Below are 22,755 nucleotides of genomic sequence, written 5' to 3'. Positions count from 1 at the left end.
AAGCACTTCTGGATGGATGCAAACTGCATTTCGTTGCCCTGTACCTGTGCATGTGCAATGACAATAAAGTTGAATTCTATTCTATTCTATTCTATTCTAAACGCTGTCTCAATTACATATTTACGACTGAGTGGCTGTAAAAATATTCAAGTTAATTACACAAAATAGCAAACTAACATAAATCTGAATTTCAGTTTTTGTAAAACTGTAAACTTGTACAAATTAATTGGCTCCTTTATGAGTGAGGAAAAGAATCGGTGTGTCAGTCAGCTGGTTCAGGGGCAGCAGGAGGGCAAAGGTCAGTGAGAAATTCAGAGTTTGTTAAAGAAAACCTGTTAGCGAGCAGATCACAGTGATTGTTACCACGGCAGCTGACTCAGAGTTAAAGTTAATTCTCTTTCTGGAACAGGAAACCCTCCTTTCAATTCATTTCATTACTTAAACCCGGGTATATCATATTTGTATTCTTTATTCTTCAGATGTGCTTATCTGCAAATAAAACAGCCTAATGTAAAATTACAAGTGAAACTGATTCCGTAGTCAGATAAACAAACACGGTTGTATTTAAAGAAATATTCTGAACGCGGTCATCCAACACAATGGTGGCGGTAAAGTGAGGTGGCACCTGACTCATTTGGCGAAGAAGAAGAATTTTAACGTTGTTGGCGATCCGACTTCTTCACGTCATCAGGTCGCTGTGTCACATGTGTGTGGGGCTGTGAAAGCCTACTGGCTTAAAAAAAGAAGAGAAACAAACCAAATTTTTAGCAGCTGTAATTTCAGAAAATTGTAGTTAAAATAATAAAATGCCCAAAAAGGTGAAAGAAGAAGCAGAGTGGGTGGACGATGAAGCAACTCCGGCATCTGGTGAGAGACGCGTGAGAAGCTAGCCAGTAGGCTAAGTAGCATTACAGCTAAGTTAACGATAAGTAGCACAGATAAAGAGAATATAAACAGAAACAATACCGAAAACTCACAGTCTTCATTTAAAACTGCACGCTGCCAACAGTCGCTATCTCATAAATAAGCGCAACTGTCATGAATCCTGAGTATTGTCTGATCTGTTGAAGCCCAACTTTTACCAAATCGCTGTTTAGCTTAAATATGGTCACGCAGAGGCTCAGCACCGGTCGACTCAAGCTCATGTTGGTGATGGTACAGTACAGGTTTAGGGAAACAACCTGATGCCAAACGATGGATCAGCAAACAACATGCTTTAAGCTATTACACCACGCACCCATTTCCTAAGCTAATGCCACACTGTTAGTAATAACCCGTAATAACCCGTAATAACCCGTGTAACATAAAGGGAGAATAGTAAAAGAAAAAAGTAGAAACTGATATTTAATGAACGACAGATATGTCGCTGAGCCTTACCAAGTGGTCCGAATAAACTGTACTAGCTAACACACACACACACACACATATATATATATATATATATATATATATATATATATATATAAGGATCCATGTTGCAGCATTTTAGAGGATTTGCAATTACGAAGTACCTAGGATCTAGATTTAACATGTGTAAGGCCTTCAGTATGGTAAACTGCCTGAAAGGCATTGCGTTTGGATTTGTACTTAAATACAACTGATTTGACAGCATATAGTAAATCCTGTGGTCTAAGCCTTCCTGAAGGTCTTTATATAAATAGAGATGGCATGTTCATTGTACCTGCATAGGGTTTCTTCCCACAGTCATTTATGTTAAGGTTGTTCTGAATTGGTTTCTAGGTGTGCATATAAGATAACTGCAAGTTGTCAGTGGTAAGATTGGTATAGCAATGCCAGTGTGTTTCCCAGCAGATTTGGCTGTGTAATTTCCAGCCTACTGTTGAGAAACTATTGTTAAAACAGACGACAAGCCCACCATCATTCATCTACGGATCCTACTGCTCTGAAAGGAGTGAATGGTTCTGTAGAATCGACTATAAAAAAAGTACATTTCTGAGCACAGATGCTGATCATTTAAATAATGATTTTTCGATGGCAGTGTGACTCTAAAGTGCTGTACTGTTTGTACGTTTTCTCCCCAACAAACACAACAATGTCGATTTCGCACCATCAAAGGCGCCTGCGGGTGAGAGAAAAGTGTATAAAGTGTGTAGTGAGGGGTTTTCCAGCCTTAAAACATCTACAATAATTGTAAAAAATAAAGCTGGCTATTTCACAGATTTCACCTATCGCGGGTTATTTTTAGAACGTAGCTACCGTGATAACGAGGGACGGCTGTAGATTGAGACGGGTGTTTTGCAGAGTTATATCTGGGTAAATCGGACAGCTCAAGTGATTTTGGAGTATTTAGCTAGAGGAGGGCTGAGTTTTAGAAACTCTTCTACTGTATAAACGTGAAATCGCCCTGCTGTGAAACCACTGCAGCGTAAATTAAACTACATGCTGTTTGGTTGCAAGTATTTATCAAAGCAGAGTCACTGCCACCTGTGGGCGACTAACTGTCCCTGCAAAAGAAAATACACTGACTGACACATGGGACAGTGTTAAAAAACGATGTTTAAAACTGACTGAAGTTGTAGTCAGTGTTTAAGATCCAACATTACAAATTAAAAAAGAAGTAATCTGTGTGCTCTGTGGTGTGTGCACTGTTGAATAAAGACAGGAATTTACTTAGGAAAAGGGACAATGCATATTAATGAACATTTTAACAAATGTAAATATGCCAGGTTATAGCCTTGGGCTCATTTCCATCTGCAGACCCTTGTGCAGGTTTTGTGCTCACTGTAGATGTTATGGAGTGATCTCACTCTGGAAATGTGATTTAAAAACCTTAAATGCTGAAAACCACTCTGATCATTGAGAAATGTAACTTAAGACATCCAGAGAAGCTAGACTGTGTTTTTGTTTGGGTTTTTGGGGTGTAAATATTCTCCAACTCCTTCCACTGTGTTATTTTAAGTTGGCAGGAATACTGAAGACCAGACGGAAAGCTCAGCTCTTTCCAGCTCAGCACCTCTCAGCGGCACACAAGGTGCAAAACAAGACATGTTTTGTTAGCCCTAAATGTGTCGCCATTTCCTGTAGTCCTTAGTCAGTCGTGGTTGTGTGATTCATTTGTTTTCACGTGTTTCTTTTCAAAGTTTGTGCTTCTGAAATCAGCACAAACAAACATGCATAAAGCCAGCCAACCCCGTAGTGCTTCTACCTTTGTAGTACAGCTTTTGTCGCACTGACGTGCACTTGCTCACACTGTTGGTAAATTCCCTCTTCCATTCTACTAGGTTATGACAGTTACTATTCTAGCTTTATACACAGAATTTCCTACATCAGTGATGCCCAGTTGTGTTTCTGTAAAATTTCAAATCGCTTTTCTTTCAACAGAAAAAACTGTCAAAAAGGGGAAGAAAGATAAAAAGGGGAAAAAGTCTGTGAGTACATGTTTAATATAACATATAACATTATTGTTTTTTAGACAGCATGTCTCATTGGATGTGTTTTTCTCCAGTTTTTTGAGGAACTTGCCACAGAAAAGGTGGACGTGGTGCCTGTGAAAGACATGCATGGAAAACAGGTAATCAACATGACATGTAGGTGTTCAACTAAAACACTGAAAAGAACAGCATTCACTTTCTGTAACTTAACACGGGCAAAAAGACAGGAACATCTTACCAGAATTGGAAATTGTATCGCGTAGGCTGTTTTTTTTTGTTTGCCCCCCTCCACCCTTTTTCACATTGAATTCCAGCTCATTCAAAAGCATGTGATGGAGCAATCCATCTTCCTGCCTGTAGGTTAAACAGCCCTGCTGAAAAAGAACCTGTGTCACTAAGCTCAAACTGGTCTTGAATTCTAAATAAAGCACCAGAAACAGTGTCTTTAAGATTCTGACTACTTGTAACATTTGAATTTTTTTCAAGCCTCAGAAAAAAAAGAAAGATCGGCGGAAAGGAAAAGGTGACGATGCAGATGATGAAAATGTCATGTTGACACTGTCAAAACTCTCAGTGGAAGCAAGTGATGAGGATTCAGGTATATTTCTAAAACAATATCATTCTTTTTTCCTCATAAAGTGTATGACGCTGTTTCAATGTACTTATCTTTTGCTTCCACAGTCACTGTCTCCAGTAAAGGAAGTAAGAAAAAGGTTTGTCAGCACTCACAAACACTCTGCTTGACCTCCGCCATCAGCAACATTCACACGCCGACTCTGTAAAGCATCTCTGGTCTCTTTCAGGGTGGGAACATCTTTGCTGCTCTTAGCCAAGGACAGAGTGATGAGGATGAGGAAAGTGATTTGGATGAAGATGAAAAACCTGCAGAAAAGGTGGAGTACTCCATTTCATGTGGGTTAAGAGTGTTAACAGTTAATATTCCTGCCAGTATGGCTGTGACCATAATGTGGTAGCTTTATCTAAGTGCAGGCATTTAATTCTATAAATATATATATTACCAATGCAGACAGACAACACTTGCCTCAAGGGGCTTTAGAATATAAGAGAAGAACCTTGGAGCATTAACAATCAGACCTGTGAGCAAGCACAGGAAAAACTCCTTTCTAGCAAGAAACCAAACAAAAGAAGCTGGTGGTGCAGGAAGGAGAAGAGAAAGAAGGAGAGCATGGAAACACAAGGACAAAACTCAAACAATGGAAGAGACAAAAGTTAATGACAATGCAATAGAGACACATAAGCCATCTGTTGGTACATCCAGCAGTCTGCTACAGTCTGCATAAAAAAGCATTAAAATCACAACATAAGCTGTGTTCTTCCTGCTTCAGATAGACTGTGTTTATATCCATGATTTCATGTTATTGTTTATCAAACGGGGAAACATGTTTGTGGTCTTCTTTTGTGGTCGTCTCAGTGAATCTTGGCTGGAGCGTGCCGAAACTTGCAGTTTTGGAATCTGTGAGATCTCGGCTTTTAGAAAATGTGTGGTTTGCTTGGTTACGTGAAGTCGCGTGAAGTCGTGGGTTGGTAGTTTGTGTTTCACTCCCGCATTCACACCCATGGGCAATGTAGATGAATCAGTTAACCTATCCCCACTAAGTGCATGTCTTTGGATGGGGGGGAGGAAGCCGGAGTACCCGGAGAGAACCCACGCAGACACGAGGAGAACATGCAAACTCCACACAGAAAGACCCCGATGGTGGAATTGAACTCAGGACCTTCTTGCTGTGCAGCAACAGTGCTCACCACCGTGCCGCTGATATTCAGTTTCTGATTTTTTTCTTTTTGATAACATAACAGCGCACATACAGAATGTAAAACCTTTGTACTATTAAGAGAAGGCTGGTCAACATCTCTGACTTCTTTATTCCAGCGACAGACTCAGTGTTCTCTTTTTAAAAAATGCATGCTTGCATCAGATTTCCTTCGGTCTGCTGCTGGACACTTAATGTGTCTCGTCTGTAATGTTGGTCTGCAGACATTTTCCACTTTACCAAACAGCAGTTTCTGATTCTTTTACTGTCAGTCAGGGTCTGATGAGGAGGATGTTGAAGAGAAACCTACAAAGAAGACCAAGAAGGCTGAAGTTCAGTCCAAGGTGAGTCCTGCTCACATCCATACCTGTCAATGCGAGTTTCTTGGCAGCAACCGTGAACCATTACAAACATTAAGAGGTGCAACACCTAGAACCAAACAAATACCAGTCAATTTCTATTTTAAAGTCTTAGAGTCACTGGAACACGAAGAAGTTGGACAACAGCACAAGAGGAATGCCACCTGTTGGATAATGATGGAGTTGGTGTGCTTTTTCTCTAATGATGGGTTTTTAATCTGTCCACGTAGAAAGAAAAAAGTGCTCAGAGACCACGTAGCATGGATGAAGATGTGGAAGAGGAGGGTAGTGACATAGGTGACACCACAATGGTAAGTCTTTCTCCAAAGGTGTTGTCCTGTCTTCTCTGCTTTGCTCAGTGAATAAACCTTTTCTGACTATTACCCTCAGAGTGCAGAGGATGTCATCGCAGAGCAGGCCAAGAAGCCAGAAGATGACCTGTATGCTAATCTCACCAAAAAGGAGAAGAAGAAGAAGAAAAAACAGGTAATTACTCTCCATGCTGTTGTGTCAGAATGTTAAGAGAACTACCAAACCTATGAAAATAGCTGAGTCTTATTTAAAAACGAAAAGCAGTTAAAACTGGCATGAAAGTAAATGGCTGTATACTCGGTCATCGATCCGTCTGTCGACCTCCCGCTCCCTTCTCCCGTCACTCGTGAACAAGACCCCGAGTTACTTAAACTCCTCCACTTGAAAGGGTGGAGTGCCCAAGTGGGCCGTTCCAAGTCGAGCTGGAGGCCATCAGCTGATGAAGCCAACAGGACCACACCCAGAATGAGATGTCACTAAGTTCATATGCGTGTGAAGGCCTATATAGTGCAACTGCCTTTCAGAGTCAGAAGCCTTCATCGTCACTGTTTATGCTGTCAGTGTGAAATGAAAACATAAGAGCAGCCCTGCAGGATTGTACACATTTTTGTAGGCACCATAGGCTGCTATGGCATCACGGGTATAATCTCTGTGGTCCTGATGTAATTAGCATATTTTGTGCCTTGCTGTTGTTCTCATTTGTGTGGTTGTGCGTCCATGTGTGCGCCGTTCCTTTCAGATGGAGTATGAGCGTCAGGTGGCCAGTGTCCGTGCTCAGAATGCACTGGAAGGAGATTTCTCCATTTCCCAGGCTGAGATGTCTTCCAGACAGGCCATGCTGGAGAACGCCTCTGATATCAAGGTTATTATAGCTTTCTTGACACTTGCAGTGTTCTGGGACTACTGCCTGAAATTCTGTCCTATAAAGTTCTTTGAAAAACTAAGTACACCCCATGATTTAATAGCTTGTCGAAGCACCTTCCCTGAAAGTCCCTCCAAACAAGCCACGTGTGTCTTTTTCCTCATTGTGCTATCATGAACTTTAATATTTCACATGCTAACTCAGGCCTGTGAAGTCTGAGATGTAACTGCTGACCTTGGGCTGAATCTGCTAGAAAGATTGTGTTAACACACACCAGAGCAACAAACACACCAGAGCAACAAACACACCAGAGCAACACACACACCAGAGCAACAAACACACCAGAGCAACACACACACCAGAGCAACACACACACACCAGAGCAACACACACACCAGAGCAACAAACACACACCAGAGCAACACACACACCAGAGCAACAAACACACACCAGAGCAACACACACACCAGAGCAACAAACACACACCAGAGCAACACACACACACCAGAGCAACACACACACACCAGAGCAACAAACACACCAGAGCAACACGCACACCAGAGCAACACGCACACCAGAGCAACAAGCACACCAGAGCAACACGCACACCAGAGCAACAAGCACACCAGAGCAACAAACACACCAGAGCAACAAACACACCAGAGCAACAAACACACCAGAGCAACACACACACACCAGAGTAACAAACACACCAGAGCAACAAGCACACCAGAGCAACAAACACACCAGAGCAACAAGCACACCAGAGCAACAAACACACCAGAGCAACAAACACACCAGAGCAACAAACACACCAGAGTAACAAACACACCAGAGTAACACACACACCAGAGCAACACACACACCAGGCCAACAAACACACCAGAGCAACAAACTAGAGATGGCACGATACCACTTTTTTATGTCCGATACCGATATCATAAATTTGGATATCTGCCGATACCGATATGAATCCGATATAGTGTTTTTTAATCAACAAAACTGTTTTTTAAATATCTTGCTGCATTTTGTATAAGTTCATACTCAAGTTTAAAACAACAACTACACTAAAGCTATTCTGTTATACCTGTATGCAAACAAAAAAATTTCATAGTTCAGCAATACTGATCAATCTAATAAACTTAAACCTACACCATCCTCCCTATTCTGGTATTTTAAAGAGTACTTAGCGTAAATATTAAGCAACCTAACTAATAGGGTTCCAACTCCCAGCAACAACAAAAATAAATGAATAAAAAATAGGGAACCACCCCTCACGCTCCACCTCATGATGCTTAATCGACGTAATCAACCTTAATTTGATGCAGTGTGAAAAAAAAAATGCACGGAAATCAATTCTTTTTCAAGAAATATTAAATAGATTCAACATCTTTCTTCAACAAAATTGCAGACTGCACAGATGGTACCTTCCCAAAGTAAAAAGTACTATAGCTTACTAGGGTATATTAGACTTAACAGTTACTATATACAATAATGGACTTCTATACATTTTACATCAGATTAAAAATTTGGGTGTAAGATTCAGATAAATATTAAATAATTAAAAGCGAGACATCTTAAATGAGAATAAGAAAGAAAAGTATGTCTTTGTGCCCCCTTTCCCTGTTAATGCCCTATCGGCCCCCCTGGCTAAACTTTGCTAGATCCGCCCCTGCACAGTTACCAGCCGTCAGCTGCGTAGAAAAAGATCCTGGTGTAGAAACTAATATTAAATACATTCTAACAACAGCTGATCAAGCTTAAACGTGCTGCTGTTGTTCAGCCGCTGGTTTCCTCTGTCTGGTGCAAAGTGGGCCAAAAGCAAACAAGAGAGACGGACTCGCGACAGAAAAGCCGATCAGCTGATCATTAAGCAGTTTCATGATTGAAGTAGCAGCCGGAGAGCGAGAGGCAGTTGCTCGTTAAGCTTAACGCAGGAATGCTTTACAAACATTCAGAGATGGACTTACACACTTGCTTTACTTCTCTCGGGGATAACTTTGTCGGAGATGAAATGCCGGGTTGCTAGCGAAGCTCCACATGCTATCCAGACCACCGACAGGTCCCGCATGCCACAGCCGCTCTATCACGTGATGCATACTGCTCCGACGTGCTAACGTTCTGAGGTGAGTTACGGCGTGTTGCAAGTTTTGTGAGGTGCTTTCGTGATACACGGATTACATCGGATTACATTTTTTATTTTTCTCCGATATCCGATCCAGTAATTTAGGTCAGTATCGGACCGATACCGATACGTAATATTGGATCAGTCCATCTCTACAACAAACACACCAGAGCAACAAACACACCAGAGCAACACACACACCAGACCAACAAACACACCAGAGCAACACACACACCAGACCAACAAACACACCAGACCAACACACACACCAGAGCAACAAACACACCAGAGCAACACACACACACCAGAGCAACACACACACACCAGACCAACACACACACACCAGAGCAACAAACACACCAGAGCAACAAACACACCAGAGCAACAAACACACCAGAGCAACACACACACACCAGAGCAACAAACACACCAGAGCAACACACACACCAGAGCAACAAACACACCAGAGCAACAAACACACCAGAGCAACACACAAAACTTCAGAACTGAACCTGTTGGTACAGGTGGTCCTTTTAATCCCGGACAAAGTGATAACGATGTGCTTAGGCTTTCCCAGTTCTGCAATTAGCCTCCTTGAAACCTTTCACTTCATATGCCCAAATACTGAAAAGGGTAAAAATGAACTAGGTATAGGAATTGCTCTTTTTTTTTTTTCTTCTTTTTTTTTTTTTTTAATATTTTAAAAATGTAGTGTTTTGTTTTTTTTTAAATTTCAAATATTGTATAACAAGACAAAAAATGGAATTCATTAAACTACCAAATAAACAAATTGGTACCCTCTTTCTGGCAGCACTTCTGCTATAATTTTGTTCGTGTTTTTTTTTTTTTCTTTGAGCAATGAGGAATTGCTCATTTCTTTTTGTTTTCCTCATTTTGTTTTTGTTTTTGTTACATTTCTGAATGACAGATTGTTGTCAGACTGTTCTTTCCGATCTCTGTCAGTGACTTTCTGCTCTGTGTGTTTTAGCTGGAGAGGTTCAGCATATCTGCTCATGGCAAGGAGCTCTTCGTCAATGCTGACCTTCTGATTGTGGCAGGAAGAAGATATGGTTTAGTTGGACCAAATGGGTAAATATCTTTTTGTCATCAGTACTTTAGCAGCACAGACACTTTTCAGTACCAGTTTCAAACTTGCTCTGTCATTTCATAACTGACTTTTGGGAATTTGACTATATTAATGTACAATATTTGGATGGAAGACAAGAAAATGGAGGAAAATATATGAAGCCACTCAAGTTGCACTGTTGCACAGAATATCTTTATTTATTTATTTTTTTCAGATCATTTTGAATCTTTTCATTTTCAGACGTTTTTCACATAGCTCTGCCCTGTGGGTGTGTTTCCAACCATGATGGTAACATTGATTACTTTAGCTGCACAGTGTACCAACAGTATGGATTTTTCTATTGTCGTGGTGGGACATGATCTGTTCATTTTTCAGATGCGGAGACTCTCTCACTCTTACAGTCAACAGGAAACGTGGCGTCTTGGCTCTATGACATTTTCACAATCATAATGAGAATACTGTGGTTACAGTCGCTCCAAGACAATAAGAACAGTAACAGACTAACTCAGTTAAATAATAAAATATATCACAAAGTTAAAAAATATATGAAATAGCTCTGATATAAATATCCAGAATATAACAGATTAAATATATATGATTGACATTTTCCTCTTTTAGTGCAGAAGCAGCTCTAACGAACAAAAACCGTTTGGCACGCTGCTCGTTTGGAATTTAAAAATTGTTGCGTGACTAATATGAGGTTTTGACAGAGGCTGACGTTTTCTGGATGATTAAAAAGCATCGTTTTAATCACACTTTGTCTTGTCCTGACATGTAAACCCTTTTTTATATATAACATGTAATTGTATGATAATGGACTGCACCACAGTGGCCAATACATTTAGTTACTGTAGATTTCTTTTTAAAAATGCTATATTGAAGTTTGGAGGATGTGGTGTAAAGCAGCTACCGTCACAATGGTCACTTTGTTCTCTGCCGCATCCTCGTCTTACAGTCACTTATATTTATAACCGCCGTTAAGCCGCTGCAGTACGATAGGTGTCGCCACTCAGACAATACCACCACATAAGCGCTGATGTAGAAAGAAAGAAGTGGAAACTTTAACCCAAGACTTTGAGTGGGTTTGTTCCACAAACACTCAAGTTTTTAAACTGTTCCAACGTCGTCCGCTGTATATCTGCATGTCTCTGAGCTTCTATGTGGGAAAACCATTAAAATGGAGGGGCACAAAATCGAGAGGGGCCCAATCGGCCAAAGTGCCACACAGTGTCGACACATGAAGGGGCGTTGGCTGAGCACTTCACAAATGATCAACACCAACTCACTGCCCGTGATCAGGTACCCTGCTGGGATAATGAGCTGGCTAAAGGAGGAGATAAAAGCCACTGACATCAAGACAAGTTTCACCCCAAGTCCAGCACCCTGATTCTGTACGCTGAGCAGAAGGAAGGAGGCCGGGGACTGGTGAGCATCAGCACCATCCAGGATGAGACAACAAACATCCACGAATACATCAGGAAGATGGCCCCAACCGACCGCCTGCTCAGTGAATACCTTAGGCAGCAGAAACCCAAGAAAGAGGAGGAACCATCATGGAAGGTATGTACCACCAGCAGACAGAGGGGGTGGCTGACATCCAGAAATCCTACCAGGGGCTGGACAAAGCTGGACTGAAAGACAGCACAGAGGCACTAATTGTGGTAACACAGGAACAAGCTCTGATCTGAAGATCCATAGAGGCTGGGGTCTATCACACCAGGCAAGACCCCAGCTGCAGGCTGTGTAAAGATGCCCCAGAGACAATCCAGCACATGACAGCAGGGTGCAAGATGCTAGCAGGCAAGGCATACATGGAACACCATAACCAAGTGGCCGGCATAGTGTACAGGAACATCTGTGCCGAGTATAACCTAGAAGTCCCGAGGTCAAAATGGGAGATGCCCCCAAGGGTGGTGGAGAATGACCGAGCTAAGATCCTGTGGGACTTCCAGATACAGACGGACAAAATGGTGGTGGCTAACCAACCGGACATAGTGGTGGTAGACAAACAGAAGAAGACGGCCGTAGTGATACCGAATGACAGCAACATCAGGAAGAAGGAACACGAGAAGCAGATCCCGGGAACAACATCGGAGATCTCTGTCCAGAAGAGCGCAGTCCTGGGAACAGCTAAGATACTGAACAGGACCCTCAAACTCCCAGGCCTCTGGTAGAGGACCTGAGCTTGGAGGACAGACCGCCTGCAGGGGCGAGAGAGGAATGTTTTTAATATACATGTGTGCTTCAATGTTTGGTTTTTCGTTTATAGCGCTACTTGGTTTCTTCAGCATGGGCTCAAACACCAGGACGTATGTAAATCACACCAGGCACTTTGAATCAGAAATAATCTGATTTCTCGTGTTCATTTTTTCTTTCAGAAAAGGAAAGACCACTCTACTGAAGCATATAGCTAATAGAGCTCTCAGTATTCCTCCTAACATTGATGTGCTGCTGTGTGAACAGGGTAGGTGATAAGTCCCTCTTGTGCTCTGTCGTTTTTCTGCTGTGTGCCCTTTGTTATCACCCATTGACTCTGTGGAATGCTTTTGTTTGTTAGAGGTGGTCGCTGATGACACGCCAGCAGTTCAGGCGGTGCTGAAGGCGGACACTCGCCGCCTGAAGCTTCTGGAAGAGGAGAAACGGCTCCAGGCTCGTCTGGAAAAGGGAGAGGATAGTGTAGCTGAGAGGCTGGATAAGGTTGGTGTCCATGTGCACTACCAGACCTGATACAGTATACAGCTTATGAACATAGTCCTGCTGCCATATTTAACAAATTAATAAAGGCTTCCTAATTTATGGTGGCTATAAGTTAACCTTCAACTTTAAATGCATTAACAGTAAGTTATACAGCAGTGTGAGCAGAGACACCCTCGGGCATGCCACGTAAAGTGTATTTCAGTACTTTCATCGCTGAGCCAGAGGCTCCGTTTCAGCATTAGGTAGAGATGTAACGTTTGAAAAACCATCCAGCAGTAAAATAATTCCTCACAATGTTCTGGCAGACGGTGCTTCCCTTGTCGACAGCCTTCCCATTAATAATGGACCCACATTAAGAGTCCTTTGGTGATCTTTGCTGGCCTGTATGCTGATTATCTGACTTTTCTCTCCACAGGTCTATGAAGAGTTGAGGGCAATAGGAGCTGCAGCAGCTGAGGCCAAGGCGAGAAGGATATTGGCTGGTCTGTCATTCACTCCTGAGATGCAGAACAGACCCACCAAGAGGTTTTCTGGAGGGTGGAGAATGAGAGTTTCCCTGGCCAGGTGCGCTGCAGCAAACATCCTCAGTGGAACTGGTATAGCATCAACCTGTCTCAACCTTAACGTCTGTGCCCACAGAGCCCTGTTCATGGAGCCCACTTTACTGATGTTGGATGAACCCACCAACCACTTGGATCTGAATGCTGTTATCTGGCTTAACAAGTACGAGTCATCTTTCTAACCAATAACAGCTCATTTAAATTTCTAACTGGTTCTCATGAAACATGTTAGCCTACTTCTCACAGTGAAAGAGACTCAAGTCTCTAATTATGGTGCAGTTCCATACACTTTCCAACTGGTATTGTTGGAACCAGTGGTGCTGGAAAGAACTTTTTCTGTCTCTGATTTCAGCGAATTAAATGACATTTAACCATTATTATTATGATAATTTTGGACAAGTAGGTCTTATCTTAATTATTAACTCGTTTAAATTTGGTTCGTGTGAAAAATGAATGACACAACATTGCCATGATTTGTTGTTAATTTATTGAAATTGCTGTACAGAAGAAAACGTCACATTTTTCTTTCCTACAGTCTACAGCTTCCATCAGCTATGAAAGTAGCTTCAGTCTTAGTAATGTGACTCATTTGTTGTTCTTGACTGTTCTTTCCCACCTGCAGCTACCTTCAAGGCTGGAAGAAGACTCTCCTCATAGTTTCCCATGACCAGAGTTTCCTTGACGATGTGTGCACAGATATCGTCCACTTGGACAACCAGAAACTTTACTATTACAGAGGGAACTATTGTAAGTGACAACGTGTCATCGCTAGTCACTAATTACTTGCAGAGAGAGAAGTTTGTGCGAAACTATGTGATTTAGTTAAAGACATTAGGACCGCTTTACCTCAGTTCTTCCTCATTTTTTAAGTGACCTTCAAGAAGATGTACGTGCAGAAGCAGAAAGAACTGCAGAAACAGTACGACAAACAGGAGAAGAAACTCAAGGAGCTGAAGGCTGGTGGCAAGTCTACCAAACAGGCTGTGAGTATGGCTTTCTCTTCACTCAAGTACACCTGAGCACCAAATCAACTAGTTACAAAAATACTGTCTTCTCAACCAGGAGAAGAAGGATTTAAAATTTAAACAAAATCCAACCGTTTAGGCTGTCAGGGGAACCCGTCTATGATCAGCTGATCACTCTGTTGCAGTTAATGCTGCTGTAATATGCCTGCAAGGTCTAGACTCGGCAAAATATTTCTTAATTTCCAGGTGACACTTTTATCCGTCTGTTGTGAGGCTAGTGTCCCTGCTGACATCACTTACGTTGTTCCATTTCAGGAGAAACAGACTAAGGACGCCCTGACCAGAAAGCAGCTAAAAGGCAAGAAGAAGGGAGGTCAGGAGGAGGAGAGCAATGAGGCCACAGAGCTGCTGAAAAGACCCAAAGAGTACACCGTAAAGTTCACCTTCCCCAACCCACCTCCTCTCTCACCACCCATACTGGGACTGCATAGTAAGAACATGTGCACCTGCTCCGAGCGTTCAGTCTACTCTCTCTGATTCCCAGCTGTACAGGAAATGTTTCAGGACAAGCGACATGTGAATATCTCAAATATGAAACCGAGCTTGCTGTGCTCTGGGCACCCACAAACCAAATTTCTTTTCTATTTTCTTTTTAAAGCCTTTAAGTAAGAACAAAAAGAGAGTTCTTAGTCCAAGCTGTGTCCCAGATGTCACACCGGCACTTTTGTTAACATGCAGCGTAGATGGACATCATTTATTTGAGTCATTTTTTTATCAGCATTTATTAAAAAACAATGTTGTTTTTGTGCATAACAAAAAGCTCACACTTGTGCAGTCAAAATGTAAACTAACGCTGAGCATAATAACAAAGACAGATTTCACAGCTGCTCTGTTCCCAACTTCTACTGCGTGACCGACAGCCTGGAGTTTGAAGTCTGCTTCGTAACCATGTCTCTGAACAGGTGCCATTTATGGCCCTTATACACACACAATACGGTAATATTACGTTGAAGCACAGTACGTATCACTCCGCGAGGCTCCGGACTACGGTAGCCGTAATGCTCCAACAATCCATCAGGCGGTGCGGCTTCGTAGTTTAGTCGAACTAAAAAATTTTTGAGCGCCATGTAGCACAGAAAATTGGTTTGCAGTCAGTAAGCACAACCAGAACTCATACATAAGGCGCGCTGTGGATTTTTGAGAAAATGAAAGGATTTTAGTGTAAGCATATAGTCCGAAAATACGGTATACGAGTTTTGTAAGGTGGTTTGTTTCGGGGCAGGAGGCTGGGATTCAGCACACAGTTTCACACACTCTTCATTTGCACTTTATGGCGCTGTTGTAAAGGGTGAAAATACTGGTAGTGCTCCAACCTTTAGTCGGGACACTTTCCCAACATTCTCTACAGAATACATTATTCTGCTGCTCGTCTGACACTCCAAATAAGAGTAATAATAATTATGACCAGCTCCTCTTTGATAGCTGCCGTGCCCATCTTGTGCTGCCTGCAGGTGAAGCGATGGGGGAGGAGGGGGAGTTGTGTTCAGTGAAGGCGAGGCAGAGTAACGCTGTGTAGAGACAAAAGTGGACGAAAGAGAGGCAAACCTGCGGCTCCACAAGTATAATTATAACGTAACATAGACTATATCGATATAAAGGATATTGTCACAACTTATATCTCGTATAAAAATATATCGATATATTTAAAAACTCGATATATTGCCCAGCCCTGCTGGCACACTTCATTCATATTCACATCTCCCCCCCTCCTCCCCTACTGAGCATGTGCTTCTTTCATTTTTTAATTCAAACCTAAACAATACACTTCATCTACTTACTTCTCCAGTGTAGTGAGTGGATGGAAACACTGTGTTACTCTTTCCTGTGACAGGTCACCTCCTGTGATCCTGGTTCTGTCCGTGGGTCCTAACAGTGTATAAATATCAACATAAAGCAGTTAACAAGTGGAGTCTGTGTGTGTTCAGTAAATACTTTAAATGATGCCATCTTTAGGACAGAAAAGCCATAATGTAGAAGATTTCCTGTGGCTTGTTTAATAATGTAACAGTCATTTCATCTTGTTGATGAAAACATTTGTGCCACCTGCAGGTGTAGACTTTGGCTATGAGGGTCAGAAGCTGCTGTTCAGAAATGTGGACTTTGGTATTGACATGGAATCGAGGAGTAAGTATTCGGCTTCATAAGAACACTTTCAGTAAGTAATCGGGTACTTTTTAGCCTCTCATCTACACGTAAATGTCATTTTAGGTAACGGAAAACAAAGCTTTTGAAAAACTCCTTCCAGGGTAACGACTTTGACATCGAAGACGTTGAGATTTTGTCTTGCGTCTTTCTGTTTTATCCAGATTGTATTCCATGTTATTGCTTGTAGGCTTGCGAGACACATTTCTATACAGGAAGGATTACATCACCACCTGGTACCCAGCATCTTCTAAACTAAATGTGGAGGCGCTGCTCACTGTGTTGTTGTGAATGAGATGCTGTAATGTATCACATTTTATTCCTCTCTTCCTGCTGTAGTTTGTATAGTTGGACCCAACGGTGTTGGAAAGAGTACCCTGCTGTTACTGCTTACTGGCAAATTAAATCCTGTAAGGCTGGAGACGTAAAGCTGTAATATTCAAATTTACAAAAACTTACAATCTGCTGACTTAACAGGATGTTTCACTTTTCAGACTAAAGGTGAGATGAGGAAGAATCATCGGCTGGTGAGTAACTTCCTACTGATTCTTTAAGGGTTTTACTTTTAACAGTTGCAACCATTTTGATGCATAGTTCCCCACTTTCAGCAGCTCAGATGTAACTGGACGATCTCTCCCGTACTCTGGCTGTTAGCCGTCTTACTCTGCTGTCTTCCTGACCTGCACACAGGCACAGCAGATGGCTGCCCCTCCCTGAGCCTGGTCCTGGAGTTTTTCCCTCCCTCTATTGATGCTTACAGAGGGGTTTCTCTCTAATATTGTAGGGTTTTTAGCCTAATATTTAAAAGTCGATGTACAAACAGTTTATTGAGATCTTTCTTCTACAAGTGTCTTTGGATGTTGGCTGTCTTTTGTTCTATTCGCTGTGAAGGTGATCCCACATGGTTTAACTGATAATGTTCCACTGTCTGGCTTTGCTTCACTGCACTGACATATTATATTTGGGATCATTGTCGTGCTAAAAACTGAAGCAGTGGCCAATTAGACCCTTTCTGGTTTTACATATCGATGGTCAACCCACTTATGTGTTCTGTAGGTTTTGACACAGCCTGAAATTATGACCGAGCCGCCACCACGTTTTACAAATGACTCTAGACATTCACTATTTACCTCTCTGCTGACTTCGTCCATCTGTGTCGATGATGATTTGAATCGAAAATTGGATTCATCACTATATAAGATCAGCTCCCACTGATTTTCAGTTCCGTTTTGGTGGGATTTGTCATACCTTGGTCTTCCTCTGTGGTTGAGAACTCATCCTTACGAATGGCTTTGTGACAGCTACATTTTCTAATGAGGGTCTTGTTTTATCCTCCATTTGTCAGATTTCCTCCATTTCTGCACAGAGTGTGAAAAAGCAGCCAACATAAAAAAAAAAAAGCTTTTCAAAAAGACAAAAAAAGGAGGTGTGGCTGAAGACTTTTGCACGATAGTGCTTTTAGTAGCTTTTCACTGGAATTCAGATCAGCTTTGTGGTACAGTGCCATTTATGAGACACCAGACAATCAGACTAATGAGGCTGGAAAACATGAAAGAGGCTGGAAAGTTGAGAAAAACTGTTCGCACAGATGAAACCAAGGTTAACTTTGCTGCTCTCAGTTTGTAGACCACAAAACTTGCCTTCTGTTTTACTAGGAAACACTGAAGCTACAGCCGATGTGGAAATCTGGAATACTGTTTTCACCAGCTAACATGTAGGTTTTTTCTGTGTGCAGAAAGTGGGCTTCTTTAACCAACAGTATGCAGATCAGCTTAACATGGAGGAAACGGCCACAGAGTACTTGATGAGGAACTTCAATCTTCCCTACCAGGATGGCAGGAAGTGCCTGGGACGTTTTGGCCTCGAGAGCCACGCCCACACCATTCAGATCTCCAAACTCTCTGGTATAAACATAAACTGGTGAACGAGAATGTTTATTGTACTATCTTGTGAAGGAAATATTTTCTAATAGTGTCTGGATTTTGTCTTCATCAGGTGGTCAGAAAGCCAGAGTAGTGTTTGCTGAACTGGCCTGTCGTCAGCCTGACGTACTGATCTTGGTAAGCATTGTTCGGTCTTTTGCTCTTCCTCGTGATGAACACTTTCTACTGTCTTGTTGATTAATCGCTTCTCGTCTCACAGGACGAACCTACCAACAATTTGGACATTGAGTCAATCGATGCTTTATCAGAGGCCATCAATGAATACAAAGGAGGTGAGACTGGCTGCTTGGTCAGTTCAGTAGGGATGACTATTCTAACTGCTTACATAATTCACACATCTATTTCAAATGGTTGAAGTAATGTGCTAGATGGAAAGCACTACTGTGGAACAATTAAGAAATTCTTTATTTATCCCATATTTGGGAAATATTTTTATTTTAAATACTTTTAAATGACTCCATCCCTCTGTTTACTCCTGGCTTGGGCAGAACCTTTCGAAATGATATGGCTGTGCCTGCCTTTATTAGGACCGCCTCCTAGCAGACGCACCCATATCAATGTGAAGTTATCACACTCACAGTTATGTGCCCACACTGTCACCGTGTGGACGTTCAGAATAATTATATACATGGAAAAGTAATTGCAACTGTTTCTTCACCAGCACCAAAGTCGTAAATGAAAAAGTAGGGACTTCTGCAGCATCGTGGAGTAGGCAGCTAGGGGTACATGTAGACGCGCTGTTAAAATATAATATTTGTACTCAAAAGAATGAGTGAGCTTTGGTTTTATCAATAAATCTTTAGACTCCAGTGTGTATCGGAGCATTAACATCTTGACTTTCTCGTCCAGCTGTGATTATCGTGAGTCACGATGCACGGCTCATCACAGAGACACAGTGCCAGCTCTGGGTGGTGGAGGACTGTACCATCAACCAGATTGATGGAGACTTTGATGACTACAAGCGGGAGGTGCTGGAAGCCTTGGGAGAGACTGTGGTCAGCAAGGCCAATCCCTGATCAGAGCTGATGCCAGGGCACACACCTGCTGAGCCCTCCAGTGTGTGTGAGCACACATAATATGGATCTTCCTCTGGACTGTAACATCTTTATGGGGTTGAAGTTGCACAGATACTGGATTATAAATATGTAGGTGATAAAATGTCTTGAATTATAATCTGCTTAAATAAAACAGGAAGTGATTCAATTTTTCATTGTGGTTTATTGTACAGCTTTGTGCACCTGCAGAACAAACATCACAGGGGCTAAAAACAAACTCATTTTTGCAACAGCATGATCAGCGCCTCGCTCACTTTAAGTAAGCTTTATATGTCTTTTTGACTTTAGCCACTTCATTCTCATCAGGAAGTATTTCCCCATACCATGTATACCAGTTGTCACCTAAAGTTAAGGATGAGGGTGGTGGTGTGGAGCCCACAGCATCATGGGAATTGGAGTAGTCCTCCCCTGAAAATTCCACATATGGAATCTGAAAAGGAAGCAAGCCTAGAAGAGAAGAGTGTTTTTAAAATGATGTCTTTGTTCTCTCATCAGTAGCTGTAACTTAAATGGTAAATGGTCTGTGTTTGTAAAGCGCTTTACACTATACACAATCATCCACACAATCACACACTGGTGATGGCAGCTACATTGTAGCCACAGCCACCCTGGGGCGCACTGACAGACACTGGCGCCACCGGCCCCTCTGACCACCACCAGTAGGCAACGGGTGAAGTGTCTTGCCCAAGGACACAACGACCGAGACTGTCGGAGCCGGGGCTCGAACCGGCAACCTTCCGATTACAAGACGAACTCCCAACTCTTGAGCCACAATCGCCCGCTTGACACGACTTACCACTCGTGTCATTTCATTTTATTTCTAACAGCAAATAAAACTACATTTGAGGTCATAGTTCTTAACTTGTAGCCTGAAACTATACTTTAAGACTGAGCCAGTTACCTAGCATGTAGCTAAGCTGGAAGTTAGACAAATTAAATGGGTTGCACAGAAGATGGTAGTTGTTGCACTAGAAAAGATTAGTGCAAGAAGGTGTGCTTATTTAAAAAGGTGCTATAAATGCACTATAAAGTGCAGTATAAGTGTTATAAAGTGCTCTGGTGGAGATGAGTGGCAGCTAAGGCTATCACGATTCACCTACCGTGATCTTGTGCTGTGTCAACTGCCTCATTTAGCTTCTTCTGCTGTTTCATACACACACCTGAAGGCGGCAGAACCATCAGAACATGAGTGGAACATCCTGCTGCATTAATACACTTCCTAACATTGGTGGTATTACAACTTGCCAGTTCGAGTGGAATCCAACACCATTCCAGTGTGGGGACTAATGAATTGCTGCAACAACTTGACATTCTGCAAGAAAAATAAATTGCAGCTTACCAACAAATGATAGACTTTTTACACATGAAGAGCTGGAGAGGACCATAGCAGAGTAACAGCGCAGCCACAGGACCAGTATCTACTCCTTTGTATGAGGAGGACCACTGCCCTACAAAATGACCTCCAGCAGGCTGCTGCTGTGCAGGGTTATGACCAAACTGTCATAAAGACGCTCTGATCATTCATTACTGAGAGAAGTAGCTGACAAGATGTTCTCATTCTGCTTTGTTCTTTTCATTAGTGTCAAAAAAATGAAAGTACTGATCTGCAGACAAATCAGACATGCAATTTATTTTTGCCAACCACGTGATGTATAAGAAAACTACAGCTGATACTGGCCTGTCGCTGATACGCGCCAAGATAAAAACTTCACATCATAAGAACAATATTATTTATTTAAAAAAATTAAATCTGGCCCAAAAGCTCCGGCTCAATACAGAAAACTTCAATATTCTCCAAGTCCTTAGTTGGTGTGTGTGAGACCAACATAGTAACCCACCTGATGGTGAATGATGATGTTTGGATCACGACAAATTGGGCAGGGGTTTCCACATATCTTGTCACCTCTCTAGAGACAGAAGTGCCCTGGTTATTTTGACAATCTTAACATAAGTGATCTGTGGTTAAAAAACAACAACAACAAACAACTGAAATATTACAATGCAAGTCTTGCGAGTCTTCTGAGGGGGGATGCCTCCTTTGTGGTTCCTCCTGTAGTCAGCCCACACTGGACTGCTTCCATACCTTTCAATATACTCTGTCAGGGTAAGGAAAAGCAATGAGATCACAAAATGTGGACAGAAGGCAACACGTCTGTCGAGGTACCTACGGACACTTACCTTCACTCTCCAGGTAATCCCAGGGCCTGTCCTTGTAGCGGGCTAAAGCCTCAGTAGCCTGAGCAACAGCCTCGTCCTGAAGCGATGCTGCTTTGCAGTACGAGTGTCTGGGATGTATAAATGGAGACAAAGAAAGACATGTCCTTGCAGGTAGCCTCTGTAGACGGGACTGAAAGCACAAGAAATGACCTCATCACACCATAAAACATCAAAACGTCCTTTTCATAAATGTAGCCTAAAGCCATTTGAGAACTTTGAAAAACTGTTTAGAGTCTAATTCTAAATAACTTGTATATCAACCCCAGTTCAATCAAATGAAGTGTCACTAAGCTGTAAACCCCTCCACCCCCAGGCAGGAGCAGCGTGATATAGATCTATACTGGAGCACACACCAACTAAAGACCAGCTAAACCACTATCGTGATGAAAAACATATCAATTAGTGTTTTCATTTAATTATTATGCCTCACTTACAAACAGATATCTGATATCCGTAGGACCAATGTCTATGTGGTAGAAAAACCACAGCACTAACAAAAGCGGTACAACACAACAAGGCAGCATCCAGCGTTTTCCCCGCACTTAATATTCGACCATACATGTAATGTGTTAGTCAGCACGTCACATCGTTTTAATGAAATATAATACCTGATACTGACGAACTGAATACGAAATTAAAGGCGACACACGACATAAAAACGTCGCGATGTACTTCATGGAGGTAGCCATTTTCAGATCCTACCCGGGTTAGAGGTAAAAGGTGAAAGGTTAAGTTGCTTCTCAAGTATATAATCTAAATCTAAATCATTTCGGTAATAAATCAATCTTAGTTGATGCAAAACTCAATCCTGCCATTTTCATTTCAATTAGTTGAATAAAGACGATTATTTTAAAAATGAGGCGTTCCCGTTAGCACAAACATGTGACATTATAGCACGTGACAAACAAAAAGACTAGTCGCCATTTTGAAGGAATATTGTTTACTAAATTTAAATATCTAAGAATCAGTAAAACTGGGGTTTGTCGATAAAATATGTTGATGTAGTTTTGTCTGATTCGAATTATACAAAAATTTAACGCATTAATGGCGATTACGAGGAGTAATTCAAAATTAGATTTCCAACAATGTGAGATGCGCCATATTGTCCTTGATTGGCAAAGAACGACCGTTATCCTCCATTTTGTTTCAACGAAAACGTAAAAAAAACGTTTCCGGTGACGTTAAAAACGTCACGTAGTATAAAAGG

At 41.9% G+C, this 22,755-nt stretch overlaps 2 protein-coding genes across 3 annotated transcripts; one reads left to right on the top strand and one right to left on the bottom strand.

Annotated features, from left to right (window-relative positions):
* The first annotated feature begins 652 nt into the window (after positions 1-652).
* abcf1 (ATP-binding cassette, sub-family F (GCN20), member 1) lies at positions 653-19,479 on the top strand. Of its 2 annotated transcripts, XM_082521956.1 has the most exons (26): positions 653-867; positions 2,921-2,992; positions 3,343-3,389; positions 3,467-3,532; positions 3,879-3,990; positions 4,074-4,105; positions 4,196-4,285; positions 5,437-5,508; positions 5,754-5,834; positions 5,914-6,009; positions 6,575-6,697; positions 9,811-9,911; positions 12,288-12,373; positions 12,467-12,606; positions 13,022-13,170; positions 13,246-13,329; positions 13,789-13,913; positions 14,037-14,149; positions 14,447-14,621; positions 16,241-16,315; positions 16,673-16,743; positions 16,828-16,860; positions 18,069-18,237; positions 18,329-18,393; positions 18,476-18,548; positions 19,126-19,479. In XM_082521956.1, exons 1-26 carry the CDS (start codon positions 807-809, stop codon positions 19,290-19,292), a joined length of 2,478 nt encoding a protein of 825 aa, XP_082378082.1. In that variant the 5' UTR covers positions 653-806; the 3' UTR covers positions 19,293-19,479. The 2 variants fall into 2 exon arrangements, with proteins under 2 accessions (XP_082378082.1, XP_082378083.1); XM_082521957.1 differs by lacking the exon at positions 2,921-2,992 and having other exon boundaries at positions 654-867.
* On the bottom strand, positions 19,475-22,692 carry mrps18b (mitochondrial ribosomal protein S18B). Its single transcript, XM_082521959.1, has 7 exons — positions 22,157-22,692; positions 21,510-21,678; positions 21,330-21,427; positions 21,170-21,238; positions 20,577-20,643; positions 20,432-20,491; positions 19,475-19,778 (listed from the first exon to the last, which is right to left on the bottom strand). Exons 1-7 carry the CDS (start codon positions 22,235-22,237, stop codon positions 19,582-19,584), a joined length of 741 nt encoding a protein of 246 aa, XP_082378085.1. The 5' UTR covers positions 22,238-22,692; the 3' UTR covers positions 19,475-19,581.
* Between the last annotated feature and the right edge of the window lie 63 nt (positions 22,693-22,755).

Source organism: Aulonocara stuartgranti, assembly GCF_965226115.1.
Source record: "Aulonocara stuartgranti genome assembly, chromosome: 22".
NCBI classification, from domain to species: Eukaryota; Metazoa; Chordata; class Actinopteri; order Cichliformes; family Cichlidae; genus Aulonocara; species Aulonocara stuartgranti.
This window is presented reverse-complemented; position numbering and strand designations above follow the sequence as displayed.